We start from the raw sequence: 15,278 nt of genomic DNA, 5'->3' as shown, positions 1-15,278 counted from the left end.
AGAGCAGAGAAGATGATGTACTAATTTTATTTGAGTGGAACGGCATCTAATTATCGTAGGTACTCAAGTGGCACTATTGTCATGTTCCACTTATACCTTACAATCACAAGCAACACTACAAAGTTAAATCTATTCCACTTCATGTTTCTGTGATTCTGTACCAGCAGAACTAATCCCTAAAAAAGCTATGCAAGTACTAAATAAAAAATAAAATAGTTATTTACACCAGGCAGGGGGAGAAGAGAGATACAGCACCTCTTTATTAGGGGTCCACCATTTAATAAAATTAATCAGTACCCTGATCCTGCCAAGCCTGTTGTAGAAATGGTTCAAACAATGTAATTTGGGTTACCTTGCAGCATTATCCCCCACTTTAAAGAACAAAAGAGTATACCCGGTCTAGTTATAAACTCTGTCAACCCACTCCCACACTATTTTAAGACCATTTATAGAAGCACTGTACTCATCATCATCAATGGCAATTATAAGCAAAACTGACTGAAATGTGACTGAAATGTTTTCCACGTACAACTGCATGAAATAAATAAAACTGAGGTTACTTTATAATGCCTCACTGCATGTATAAAAAGGTAAAGGGACCCCTGACCATTAGGTCCAGTCGTGGCCAACTCTGGGGTTGTGGCGTTCATCTCGCTTTATTGGCTGAGGGAGCCGGCGTACAGCTTCCGGGTCATGTGGCCAGCATGACTAAGCCGCTTCTGGCGAACCAGAGCAGTGCACGGAAACGCCGTTTACCTTCCCGCCGGAGCGGTACCTATTTATCTACTTGCACTTTGATGTGCTTTCGAACTGCTAGGTTGGCAGGAGCAGGGACCGAGCAACGGAGTGCACCCCGTTGCGGGGATTCGAACTGCCGACCTTCTGATCGGCAAGTCCTAGGCTCTGTGGTTTAACCCACAGTACCACCTGCGCCCCACTGCATGTATATATCCACCCTATTACATCAGAGACCCACTTGTAATAGTAGCCTTAATGCTTTTCTCAAACACAAATACAGTAGAGAGCAACCAAGAGGATGTGAATGAAGTGAAATTCAATTTATTTAAAGTTAGAACAGCCTTCTTGAGTCTCCAGATCCTGTTGGACTACAAATCCCAACCTCCTTGACTATTGGCTATGCAGGCTACGGGTGTTCCAAATTGGAGCCAAACAACATCTGGGAAGACAAGGTTGAATAAGGCTTAGTTAGAAGTCCTATTCTAACATGGGGAGCAGATAGGCAAACACACAAACATCATCACAGCATCAACATCAAGCATGACAGTCTGGAAGAAAAAATCTAAGCATGTTCATTTGAACATGGGCTAGAAGCTTCCCCAAAATTGGAAATCCTTCCTTATTCAACCAAACACACATAGAACTTCCTTCAGATGTTTATGCTGAATGTATGATCGTCTGAAGAGCCTGCCATGCAGGGGCACTGCACCAGGACTTGCACGCGCACTCCAGTCCCTCTCCACTTTTACCTCTTGCATGTTCAATAGGGCTATAGAAATGGCAAGGATACCATTTTAAGGATGGATACTGTATCCTCTAACCCCTTTTGTCAAAGAGGAAGAGACAGCACCTTGAGCCAAAAATATCTGCGTTCCAAAGAAAGAGAACTCCAGGGTCAGGCTTTTTTGGTGGCCACTCCATAGGAGGAAGTATGTACACTGGACCTGGTGCATCTTTAATAACTAAGCTTGGTCTGGACCAGGCATAGGCAAACTTGGCCCTCCAGATGTTTTGGGACTACAACTCCCACCATCCCTAGCTAAAGGGCCAATGGTCAGGGATGATGGGAGTTGTAGTCCCAAAACATCTGGTGGGCCAAGTTTGCCTATGCCTGGTCTAGGCTAAGAATGGTTGGTTCCCATCGTGTCCAAGCAGCCCTTTCTTTTGTTTGAGCCACTTCCTCTCTATGGAGACAGAACCCAGCACCAGACTTGCATCTGCAGCCCGGCACAGAAGCTCAATGGGAGAGGTCCCACAGAAAAACAGTCAACCAGTGCCAGGTTTTCCTGACAACAATTTCATGGGGAAGTATTGAGAATGGCATAGGATACCAGATCAGAAATGGCAGCCATGTATAGAGGAACCCTCACAAAAGAGTAGGTATCAAGATATACTGAGGGTTTAATTACGTCAGTGGTTCCCAAACTTTTCCCCCTCATGGATCATTTGAAAACTGAAGGGTCTTAGTGGACTATTTAATGATTTTTAATGATGCACTGTCCCAAATGCTTTATGATTTTTATTTGTGTCTTTATTGCTTCTTATATATTTTATAACAATAACTACAATGCTAAATAAAAGACAATTAAAAATCAGGATGACTATTTAATGCAATGAATATGCCATCTCTTGTCTTTAGCCACATATCCAGACAAGCTGTGGACCACATGAATGAGGCTCACAAGTGACTGGGTGGTCCGCAGGACAGTTTGGGAATTCCTGATGTATGTAAACCTCTTTGTGGAGTTCATCAGAAGAATATGTAAATGTATAAATTAAATTAAATATTTGTTTCAAAGTTCATCCCACTGATATCAATGTGATTTTTTTAGTAAGCATGGCTAGCATTGGGCTTGAAGCTTACTAACTATGCAATCCTATAAATGTCTACTCAAATAAGGCCCATTGCTTTCAATGTTAAATCCAAGTAAGTGTGCATAGGATTGCTTTAGAACATTAATATTATTCATATTTATTAGTTGCCTTCCTCACAAATGTGGCTGAAAGGAGATATATATCTTTTAAGTGGCAGACTAAGTGGGCCAGATATCTGCACAAAAGACACTCTGGGTCATAGAGCCGTACTAGGAAGTAAGACTCACTAGACACGGTGGGACTTGTGAGAATGTCCGAAAGAGACTAGCGAATTTTGTTTTCAAGAGACATATTTCATATATAACTGTAAATTATGACTGCTTTTCAAAAAAAAACACATTAATAACGGTTGTATATGTTGGAATAATTTAAAATGTTTTTATTAAAATTATACACAAAATTTGCAAAATTTAATATCCAGATTTAAAAAAGAATATTAATTCCACTTTCTACAAAGTGTAAGTTGCCTGTAACAATATAAATCTGATCTCTTTTAAACTAAACAGCTACTGGAAAAAAGCAGTTAAATTAGTAAATATAAACTACATTATAGTTTGCTTTAAAAATACACATTTGCATTAATTCACTTCCTAAAAGGGTTAAGACAGTTGAAGTATTAACAATACTCAATATATTATAAATTATAATGCAAAAAAATACAATGAGGTCATAATCATGAGTTACCAATGACTACAAAGATGCCTCTCTGTTTTAACAGTCAAACAAGGAAGCCAATCACAAAATGTGCGACCTTCTTCTAACAGTCACAACCAATCCAACACACAGTGGGCTGGCAATGAGGCGGAGAAATAATTTCATTGAAGAAATTTCTGAGGATACATTTACTATCAGCTCTGCATGCAAGCACAGCCACTTTAGAGGGGCAGCTTGTACTGTACACAGAACAATATGCAACTCCAGCGTTTAAGAAAACTAATTCAGCAGGTTTGCTCAAGAAGCACAAATAATACAGACAGCAGGTGTCTTATCTATAACGTACAGCAAAGGATTATACCTATACTACAAAAGCAACCTTAACATTTAATTGAAATCATAACAATGAATTAAATCAAACTATCAAAACCTAATAGAGATGTGAACTAACAGAAAGCTGGTATTTCACACCTGCAGCCCATTACATACATTCAACCACCACAAACAACTGTCATCATTTCCAACATTAGTGGTCACTTGCAGACACTTCTGTTGTGAAACATTAAGTCTCAATTACAATTCTATACACATTTATTTAGCAGTAAGCCCCATTGAACTCAGTGGTAGTTGCTTCTGAGTATATGCATGTACTGGATTGTGCTGTCAGTGTTGTTTTGGCAACAGAAACAAATCAAAATATAACGGAACAGTGCTGGATCACACAGATTAACGTAAACCATAAAAATCCCGTATTTTTGTTCTGCACGGCTCACAGGTTAGCAAAAACAAACTGGCAGCGTTAAGCCCCACTTGGATGCAGAAATGCGAGCTGTCAAAATAATATGACAGCTTCCGAGTCTTGGGATATGGTCCATTCCCTGCGAGCTAAGCACATCACTATTTCATTAAACTCAAACGGAAACAGAACCCTGCTTCCTTTCCCATAACGTACATCTCTGCTATTTACCCAGCCAGATACAGCGCTGCCATCACTCGCTGTGCTGCTACGAGAGCAAATGTGTACGAAACAATATCTGCTATAAGGACGGTCTGATGCCCTGGAATAAAGACACTCCGTCAAAAGCAAAGAAGCATATGGGAAACTCTAGGAACGGCTGCCGTTTTAAGCCCAAGCCCGCCTAATGCACAGAAACTGAAGACCAAACAGCAGCAGCAGAAGACAAGCTCCGACAAAAACGGCCGGCGCGCACACTCTCCCATTCAAGGACGCCTTTTGCGCTTCCCTTCTCTTCCGCCAGCGTAAGAGCCTTCCCCTCTCACTCTCTCCGCCCCTCCTTAATCAAAACACTTCGCGAGTCCTGGGGACGCAAAGAAGATGGCGGAGCAAGGCCCCGCTTACGGCGCCGGAGGAGAGTTTACGCTGCGCTGTTTACGCAAGACCCCATAGGGAGCGTGCGCCGCTGCGGCGGCGAGCGTGCGTAGCAGCGCTTGGTGAATGCCAATGGCCTATTTCCCGTGAGGGGAGGGGGGTGGAGATGTCTGATAAACAATGGTGCCCCCCCCCCACTTGCGCGACTCCCTTACCGATTCCTCCTCCTTCTCCATGCCAGTCGGCATCTGCGGCACGGCGCGGTTGATGGAGACGCAGTCATTGAGGTCGGGCATATCCTTGCCGCGGTAGATGGGAAGCGGTTTGGCGGCGTCTAGCGCCCGAGCTCGGAAGGAGAGTTTGCTCATTGTCTCCCCCTCACAATAACACCCCGGGGCCGGGCTGGGGGGGGGAGTGTGTGTGAGGGGGGACCCCCTCACTACGGCCTCGCCGCCGCCGCCTCCCAGCCGCTCCCGGACCCGGCCCGACACACCATGGAGAGCCCCGCCGCCCCGGAACAGCTCCGCCGAAGAGCCGCCCGCAGCCCTAGGTCCGCGCCGGGCTCGCTCGATCCGCTCCCTGCGCCATGGCAAACATGGCGGACATTAACCAAAGCGGCCAGCGATCCCGGCAGCCAACGCGAGAGCGCGGGGAGAGGGAGGGGTGGGGAGAGAGGAGAAGTGCGAGCGCGCGAGCGGAGCGAGGAGGGGTGGGAGGGGGGAAGAGAAAGAGAAGCGGGGAGAGGGGGGGGGAGGCTGCGCGCGCAGCCCCAGCCGGGTAACCCGCAGAGCGGGCTGAGGGATACGAGACCCTGCTGCCGCCGCCTCGCTCTCGCTCTGCTTCCCGCCCCCACCCGCTCGCCGTTCCTTCGCCTCAGCGAACGCCGCTGCCGAAGGCGATAAAGCGGCCGAGGCGCTGCTGAGGGAAGAGCTCCAAGAGCGCCGTCGGGACCTTTCCTTCCCACCAGCAAACTTCCAACCCCCCCCCCCCCAAATGCATAAAACACACATGCTTTCTCCAGTTAAACCCTCTATTTATAAAGGAATTGGCGGCTTCACACATTCCTCTTTCACACGGGTTCGAGAGCACAATGCGAACGGGGACCGGCACGTGTATGAGGGCGGGGGGGGGAGCAATGGGCGCTCGGAAGGTCCCTGTTGAACGCTGAACCCGGGGCAAACCTGGGTCTGGATTTCTTCTGCGTAATGTGTGAAGCTGGCCGGGTGACTGGAATAACAGGTGGAGAACAGAGCTCCCATGCTTTTTTCTTTTGTTTTCTATATCATTGGTAGTAGCAGAATAGAAAAGGGCATTTCAGCTGAGGTGACTCTGCCAAGATTGAGAACCCCGCTTTCGATTCTAGTCGCCTTCCAAACAACCCGAGACTTAGTTTAGCATCAGGGATAAGAGACTAGATAATGAGAATTTTCTATGGTCTTTTATTCACCAAGTAAACTTAAGTAGGGTGCTGTCAGCACCCACCCACACCAATCTTAATGCAGGTCATTTGCCTACCTCACTGGGTTGTTGTGTGGACTCCCAAGATAATGCATGTGAAGTAGCATATTTTTCCGTGTATGAAGCTCCCATGTATAAGGCGCACCCTATTTTCGGGGACTCCAAATTAAGAAAACACCCCTCAGCACTACCTAGCCCCAATTTTAAACCTAATGGAAATATGGAAAATATATGGTATTTTGAGCATTGAAAGATGCTCGTGGAATCTTCTTTTTAAAAAAAATTATAATAAAATAGTGTACGTAATATAATACAGCAACAGCTCATAGTCGAGAAGCGCTTAACGAAGAGATATGACAGTAAAAATATATATATATATAACATTTCAAGAGTTCACTTTTCAGTTAAAGCTCTGATTTCTCCATATTCAATAGCTCTTTGCTGGCAAAACAGTAGTAAGAGTTTGAGGAGAGCTTGGATTTGGGACGTGCAGCTCATAGCTCAAAAACATACCTACTTTCAAGAGGTCCTCACTGCATCCAGTAAACTTACAGTACTTGATATTAAGAAGACTGAAATGAGAACCACTGTAAGTCCATATGTAATGCAAAATAAAAGCCTACATTGATCAAAGAATGTGACAACATTTCCCCCCAGCTTTTGTTCTTTATTAACAAGCAGACATTTGCACCAACACCATGAATGTTAAAGTGAATTTATTGCGCATGCATAGTTGGTGAACACCATCCCTGCACATGTGCAATAAGACTTTCAAACATAATTGGCATTTAATTTAAAGACACCACACAAAGCTATGATGTATACAAATTCTGGCAGTAATTTAATACTAGTACTGGTATGTTGATGTGCATATGTACAGGCAAATACACATTTTACCTAATACACTGAGAGTGATCCCCAGATGAAACTTAGCTCATGCATTTCCCTATGTAAAATAGACATGAACAGAAAAATTTCTTATTTACTGCTGTGCCTGTGCAAACCTGATAACCTGTCTGTTTTTATCATTATTTTGCACATGGGCTTCAAAGTGAAGATCGGTTCAGTTTAATGTCATTCAAAATAGAAGCTAGAATGGCACTGAATATTTTTGTGGGATGTTCTTTTTTGTACCAAAATACATTCTTTGTATCCAATATTGTGTCTGCATTCTACTTTCTTTGCCACAGCTATGAATGGAGCTGAACGATAGAAACAGTTTCCTCTGCTCTAGTGAATGTGAACATATGTCTAAAAGTAGAACTATAAAACATTGTCCAGTGTGATCATACTGTGAATAGAATTGACTGTTGACATACATGCTCAGATCACAGTAAAGGAACAGACTACCTAGACCTCAAGCCATCTAAAAAAACAACAGCCTAGGAAAAGAAGATGAAACTGTTGTCCAGCATCCAGAGAAGGAAGTGTGGAAATAATGTGTGACTTGAATTATCTTCTCATGATCATCCTGGGCTATTAATCTAGGGGCCTGGTATTGCTGCCCATAGTGATTTTGTTAAATTACATAATGTTAATGTGCATATACAAACTGACTTTATTTTTATTCCAACCACTATCAGTTAGAAGCACTTGTCTGTGTCACACAGAATCATATTCCCTTCACACAGATCCCTAAATAATACTTACTGCATTATTATATGTATATGCACATGTATGAATAAAGATATTAAATATTCATGGCCTATACTTATGCCAACATTATCCATTTATTACTTGAGCAGCAGTGGTGGCATCCACATTGCACCAGGAAGAAAAGTTGGTTGTCTATAAAAGTGTGTCTATAACTGCATAGACACACTCACAATACCCGGACAACATTTAGCACAAAATGTTACAGTCAGTTCATACCACTTGCCTAACTTTTGTCATGGCTGCTGCTTGTGAAGTGCAAAAATCCAGTCAGTGGACAAAATGCTTATCTAGATGCTTAACATGTGGTTGATGTTTTTTTTACCTTGGGCAAAACAATAAGACTACAGTCCTAAATGGAAGGTATGATCTTATGGATAAAATGTTGATTGGCATGTACAGTGGTACCTCAGGCTAAGAACTTAATTCGTTCTGGAGGTCTGTTCTTAACCTGAAACTGTCCTTAACCTGAAGCACCACTTTAGCTAATGGGGCCTCCTGCTGCCACTGCCGCCGCTGCACGATTTCTGTTCTCATCCTGAAGCAAAGTTCTTAATCCAAGGTAATATTTTTGGGTTAGCGGAGTCTGTAACCTGAAGCGTATGTAACCTGAGGTACCACTGTACTGCCTGCTGCACTCAGGTCTTCCCATAGGCATCTGGTTGGCCATTGTGAGAACAGGATGCTGGACTATGATGGGCCTTTGACTGGATCCAGCAGGGCTCTTATTATGTTCTTGTGCTTAACCAAGTTACAGCTTGCTCTGTCTAACTATGTGTTTCACAGCAACATTCAAACATTAGACATTGCTAGCTAGCAGATTTATTAGTTCTGTTGCCAATGCCATGTGGACATGGAGCTTTGCTAAAAGCAATTTATAGAACTAAACTTGTCCTGAAAGAGTCATGAAAATAAGATCTAGTCCCCTGCCCCACTTCATGCCAATGCATTACTAATACTGTAGTTAAGCCCTCATAATGCCATACAGCCCGCTGTCACCAAGACTTAAGTGCCACAAGTAGCACCACAACCTGAAAACAACCTGAATTAGCAACTAAAAGCAGCACTAATAAATCCCACCCTGAAGGATTGCTCACAACACAACTAAATTAAAAAAACAAGGCACTGAGCAGAAATGCCATTAAATGCTTTGGGAGATCATCAGTAGCATCTCCAGTTGCCCCCAGAAGCATAAATGGATAAAGCCCAAAGATCTGAGTGCAGACATTATATGAAGAAAGAAGACAGTTGTATTCTGCAGGGCATCTGAAACCTTTGGGTGGTTTTCCAAGGACAGCCTTTAGCATACTGCAGTGGATTTAGGGCACAGACACTTTCCATGCTATCCCCTCATCCAAGTAATAACTAATATATTCCCTAATCTTTTCTCCAGGTTGTACACATATTATCTGTTTTTAGCAACAGTATTTTAAAAACATGTTTAAAACCTGCCCTCATATACCATTACTTTTAGAACATTTGCCCATTCATATGCTTATAGTGGGCATCTGCACATGAAAAACATCTCTAACATGTTGGCTATTACTGATGGAATGGGGTGTGTGATTAACATATTCAGATGGGGGTGGACAAAAGGGCAAGATCATTGCCACTGAACTACCACAGGAGGGCCAGTAGGCTTTAAATAAATGGAACAATTGTCTTTAGCTAATGGCTCTGCCAGGTATTTCCAGCTCAGCTGTTTTGTGGCACTGCTGTCAGGCTGTCCTCTCAGATATGCTAATCAAGGACAGCCCCCTACTCTCATGCCAGCTGTTTATGAGGGGCAATATCCAGTGCTTCCATTCTACTAGAACAAGAGACTTATGATAGAACTTTCCCCTCCTCTCCCCTGGGGCCCCTTCCCCATGTCCTCAAAATCAGCTCTGGCGGTTTAAGGGACCTTCCAGAGAAGATTGTGGCAGCTCAGGAGGGAAATACAGGAAGCAGAAGTGTTGCTGCATCAGCAGAACTCCACTGATGCTGCTTTAGATATAACCCATAGTTTTAAAGGACACATGCAACATCAAACAACACATTTAATGTCACATGTAGTTTGTATTGATGCTTTTTAATTATGGTGCTGGAGGAGACTCTTGAGAGTCCCATGGACTGCAAGAAGATCAAACCTATCCATTCTGAAGGAAATCAGCCCTGAGTGCTCACTTGAAGGATAGATCCTGAAGCTGAGGCTCCAATACTTTGGTCACCTCATGAGAAGAGAAGACTCCCTGGAAAAGACCCTGATGTTGGGAAAGATGGAGGGCACAAGGAGAAGGGGACGACAGAGGACGAGATGGTTGGATAGTGTTCTCGAAGCTACCAGCATGAGTTTGACCAAACTGCGGGAGGCAGTGGAAGACGGGAGTGCCTGGAGTGTTCTGGTCCATGGGGTCACGAAGAGTCGGACACGACTAAATGACTAAACAACAACAACAACAACCCTTTTTACCATCCATCCTAATGGCAAGAATACACCACAAGTATCACACATCTAGATCTTAGCTTCATCCATTAAAAGGCTATGCATTGATGGAAATCTTTTTTCATAGATAAACTTTAGATTATTATTTGTTGTTTCCTTAAGCAGATGGCTTAGAGCTCCTGCACCAGCCATGCTTCAAATTAATAGTGGCTTGAATTTTCCAATTTAAATTAGGTCTTTGAGTATTTAAATATAAATACATATCTCACTGTCATGCATTTAGAGAGTTTGAAAGTATTTAGCTGAGTAAAGTGCAGACTCCCTTCAATTCACTGTGTAAGATTTAAACACGCTATTTTTAGCTAAGGAGAAGTCATTTATTCACTGGCTAATAATTCTGCTCAGCTATTTGTTGTAAATCTGTGCTATGGCATGCTATCTACACCATAAGTTTAATTCTTTTAATACTATCCCCTCTTGCCTTCAAAGCATCATTATCATCAGAGCTTGTAGAGGTGGATCCCATTCTACGCATTTGTTTGCATGCACATCAAAACTATATTGAATTCTGTTTGTGGTGATGAAGCTTTGGAGGTTGGGTGGAGTGATGGCATGGTACACTTAAGAACATCTCAGCTGCTCAGGAAAAAAGCTGAAAGCAGCACAATATTCATAGTTCAGCTTTTGCGAGCAAAGATTGAAACCTCATAGGTCCTAAAAACAGAAAAAAACTTTTGTGGTGAACACTTAAAACTCTGAGGAGGATTCAGAGGTAATGCAGAGAAATAACTAGAGTACAGATGCAAAGTAGGCAATCGACTGAAGAACAGTAACATTTGAAAAGAGAAGGAAGGAAAAAGTAAGAGGTTTAAATAAAAGGGTATAGAAGATATGGAACTGAGGTAAGAATGTGAGAGGAGGGAGTTGAAACAGCCAAACAGCACTTAAGAGAAGAGGCATCTGAGTTATCTGAGTGAAACAGGGAGACAGACAGGAGTGCTGGGAAAACTTGGCCAAGTCCCTGAAGAATATGTAACAAAGGAGGCAGTGAACTAAGAAATTGAAACCCGATGAGAAAATGGGTGGTAGGGAGACATGGAATTGAAGAAAGAAACATTCAAGGAGGACTGGGATAAAACCTCCCATTGGGCTCAGAGTCAGGAAGGGCTGCAATGATTAGCAAGAAGGAAGTGAAGAGGCAGGACAGGTTTTGTGGATGAGAGAAGTAAATGGGTATTGGGTTGCCAGGTCTAGAACAAGAGTGGGAGAGAGGATCTGGCTGGCAGGTGAGGCTACCCACCTGTCAATTACCTCATCTCTCCATGGTGCCAAGTGAGCCTGCTTCAAAGTAAAGAACAGGGAGTGCCCTCTATCTCAGTTCTCTCTTCCTTTGCATCCCAGCCTTAGTTCAAGCTGTTACTCAAGGGGGAAATGTCAAACCCTTGAAAGTGATCAGGCTTCCCGGTAAGTGAGATGCAGTTTTTGTAAATGATGGAAGCATTCTGCCCCACCAGCTCCCCAAACATCTGCTGGTGCTGTACTGAATACCTAAGAGAGCATAGCTGGGAGAAGGTCAGTCTCACCCAGGTTTCTGTAATGTATGCCAGGTCATGTGGCTGATAGACCTTTAATCACCAGCAGCACCTTACGGTGAGATGGCTCATTAGTCAAAGTGTTGAGGGCAGTGTTGTAAATATTTCTTGGCAACTCATGACTTTTAGGCAATTGCTCCATTCCAGCAAAGGAGATCAAAGCATGGAAAAAGTGTTGGGCCCATGCTTCTTAGGGGCTTCGTGTGAAAATGGCAAATTACTCCCATGCAAGTAGGAGGTTTGCTTTGCTATTCTGAAATCTGTTCAATCCTGCCAGGTTTATCATTTCTGGGCATAGACCTGAACTGGTGATTGTGGTATTTTTATAGAAAAAGAGGTGGTGGAACTCATTATGAACTTACCCTTGTTCTTTTATAATGGCAATGGTGCCCATCTGAGATGTGCTGGAACTCAGTTCCTCCGAGTTCTGGATGAAAAAAAGTTCTGAACCAGACCCAACACATTAACAGGTTTTGTAGCAATGTGGCAAAAAAAAAAAAAAAAAAAGCTGGGGTGTAAAAGCAATTTCCCAGTTTGCTACACATTTAAAGCTTTCATAATTTTTGGAAAAGTATGCCGCACCTTTTACAAAACTTAAGATGTTGAAGTGCAAGTTTGGATAGCAGACAACATTTGAATAGCCAGAAAGCATATCTTCTTCACAAGGGGGAAAGTGCAGAGCATTGTGATGGATAGATAGATAGATGAATGGATTTGGAGTCCCACTAAAGACTATGAAGTCCTTCTTTCTCCCTTTTGCGGAAAACTCCCAAATGAAATGAAAGGCTCCTCTGTCCTATCAATGTCAATGGGTTTTTGTCATTTATGAAAAGCTTAATCAAAGTAGCTACTAAGCATGCTGAGTGGCTCCTGCTCAGAGCGTTAAACATCTCAGCTGTTCCAAACTATTTTCATCTGAAGTTACTATAAGAGTTTACAGGGCTAGCCATCTGAATCCTTTCCTCCCTCCTTCTCCCGGTTAAAGAACTTACTGTTTAGAAATGATACGTACGATGCCAGAAAGCTACTAGGTTAGAAGCTTTCCTAAAGATGAACCCAGTAATGTCTTAACATTTTATGGTAAATTTTTAAATATACAGTTCACTCCAGAAATATCCAGTCCTGAAATTTGAGTGGGGGGAAATAGCTGGTTATAAAGCAACTTTTAGAAGGAAAAAACAGCAAGGCATTTATTTAACTTTCTGTGTCTGTGTGTGTGCGCGCGCATGTGCACGTGCAATGAGTACAGCAGCTTACCTTCTAAGATCTTAATTCTACTGTTATTCAGTTCTTCTTAAAAAAACACACAAGCAAAATAACACTAGTTTCTAACCCACACTCCTACTGAATAACTCCATCATTGCTGTAATTTCATGGTTAAAGCAAAGCTGGAATAACTGTGGCATGATTACAGCACTATCTTTATTTGCTTTTTTGGTTGTAACACCATAAAAAAGGGTGAGCCAGCATAAACTACCTTGCTACGTTACTACATAATGCACTCTCGGACAGCATTTTGTACTGAACGTTGCAGCTGGCTCTCACGTTCCTCCTCCCTTAGCAGGAGAAACAAACCATGGTCCCTGGCTTAGCATTGCTTCAGAACTAGGGATCATGGTTTGTTTTGCTCCCAAAAGACTATGATGTGAAACCAACATTTGTCCAACTGCAGTTTGCAAGGGCAAAATAAACCTTGACTCCTAGTTCAGATCATCACAATTTATTTATTTTTCATTTTCTGTTGCATGAGATTTTTCAACTGTTCTTATATGTTCTTTCAATGCGGATTTCAATTATGAAATCGGTTTTCGTGTACATGCTATAGTTATCTTACAATTTCTGAGTTTTGCCGTAAAAATAAAGAAAAATTATGTTTGCAAAACAATAATTACCATGTGGTTAGGGTAGATCAACTTGTCAGTGTTCACTTATCCCCAGTGTAAATATGACATATTGGCAAAAGTCAGAAATTGCAAGAGAACTATAGCATGTACATGAAAATCGATTTCAGATTTGAAATCAGCATTGAAAGAACATTTAAGAACAGTTGAAAAATAAATTCATTTATCCTGTTTTTTAAATTATTGATTTAAATTCTATTTTAGATGGCTGTAAAATGCCTTAACATTATATGAATATAAGGAGGTATATAAATTATTCTAAATGCATACATACTGTAGAGAAGTCATCATGTTTGTAGTATGTTGATTCTGTTGAACCCTGGGATATCAGGATGTCAGCTGGTACACTTGTTCAGGGCAAAGTTATACTGTACATAAGTTTTGAAAATTTCTGCTTGCTTTTTATCTTAATAGAGTTAAGACCAATGGGCTAGAATCAGACTAAAAGTTTGCTGAACTTGGGTCCCATGGAATTTAGTGTGAAAAGCTCCTTGTGACATTGTCAAATCCCAGTTATTTCAAAGGGAACCAACCCAATGCAACTTTGGAATTATGGAACTGGTTTTTAATGGCTTTATATATGGAACATTTTTATTAATACTAGACCTTTAAGATGAGATACATAGCATTATTTTTATACTATATTTCATAAATTTTCCTCTGATCTGTTCTTTCTTTGGTATATATTTTGGTCTACTGATTAACAGATCCTGATTAATAGACAATGTTTAGAATATAATTTCACCCCACTCCTCGCTCCTACCGCAACCTGTCTTCAAAATGGTAAAACACAAAATACACTGTAATGAAATCTCTGCTTTAGAGGCTGGGGTACCAGAATGCTATCTGCATAATGATTCATTTGCTCAAAAGCCACAGAGGGAAAATTGTATTTGCAGAAAAAACTGTTTTTGTTCTGAATTATTATAAAACCTATAGCTGTTTTCTAAACATTGAGAAACTTTAGCACTTATGGGCCCATTTCTATGCTTCAAGCCAGTTTTTTTTTTAAACATAGGTGTATACCATCTTATCAGCAAAATATGCCCTATTACTCTAGGAAAAAATACATTACAAGCAACTCCACTGCATGACCTGTAATGGTACACAGGGCTCCGGTTTTGATCTCTTGTGCATCCGTAAGCCACCTAAAGCCACAAATCTTCCACGATACAGCACATATCTTCACAAAATGACCTGGGGAGAGCAAAGCATGTCTACTGTACATTTGCACAGGAGGAGGAGGGATGGAAATCCGCAGCAAAATATCTCTAAAACCTGGAGCTGCTGTTCCTGCACTCTGATTACACTGGTACAATGACAAGCCTCAAACAAATATTCACTAGAAACGTTGCGTGGGGGCAGGGGGAGAGAACGGCTTGTTGAAAATCCACTCAAACATAGAAACATATGCCAGCTAGACTTAAATTAATCGAGCCAATTGATTTCAAAAATAATTCACCAAGTTGCAGTCATCAATGCAGCTCATGGATTATCCAGGAATCTCATCATAATGACCCAGCAAAGAACAGCCTAGATCTGTTCGCAACTCTCTAAGCATCAGATGGGTCAACATGAACATATGTATAAGCTTTCTAAGCTTACACCTATACTTTAGTAGAAGTGACAGGTCTTTCTCCCAGTGATTGCAA

The 15,278-nt window shown here is 42.0% G+C and overlaps 1 protein-coding gene and 1 long non-coding RNA gene across 3 annotated transcripts in view; one reads left to right on the top strand and one right to left on the bottom strand.

Annotated features, from left to right (window-relative positions):
* Nucleotides 1–4,965, bottom strand: part of EPC2 (enhancer of polycomb homolog 2) — a gene marked incomplete at its 5' end in the record, with an annotated part of 48,289 nt that extends 43,324 nt beyond the window's left edge. For both annotated transcript variants that reach the window (XM_083707304.1, XM_083707305.1), the window contains one exon: nt 4,813–4,965. In XM_083707304.1, the coding sequence (XP_083563430.1) occupies nt 4,813–4,965 (153 nt within the window). The remainder of the gene's footprint in view (nt 1–4,812) is intronic.
* A 610-nt stretch (nt 4,966–5,575) lies between these two features.
* LOC310833876 overlaps nt 5,576–15,278 on the top strand; it is a 45,550-nt gene continuing 35,847 nt past the window's right edge. Inside the window, exons 1-2 of the long non-coding RNA XR_014558978.1 lie at nt 5,576–5,836; nt 6,490–6,644. This is a non-coding gene — a long non-coding RNA (uncharacterized lncRNA). The remainder of the gene's footprint in view (nt 5,837–6,489; nt 6,645–15,278) is intronic.

This window comes from Podarcis gaigeae, assembly GCF_964106915.1.
Source record: "Podarcis gaigeae genome assembly, chromosome: 1".
Taxonomy (NCBI): domain Eukaryota; kingdom Metazoa; phylum Chordata; class Lepidosauria; order Squamata; family Lacertidae; genus Podarcis; species Podarcis gaigeae.
The sequence above is the reverse complement of the archived record's forward strand: the minus strand, read 5'-3'. Positions and strand labels throughout refer to the sequence as shown.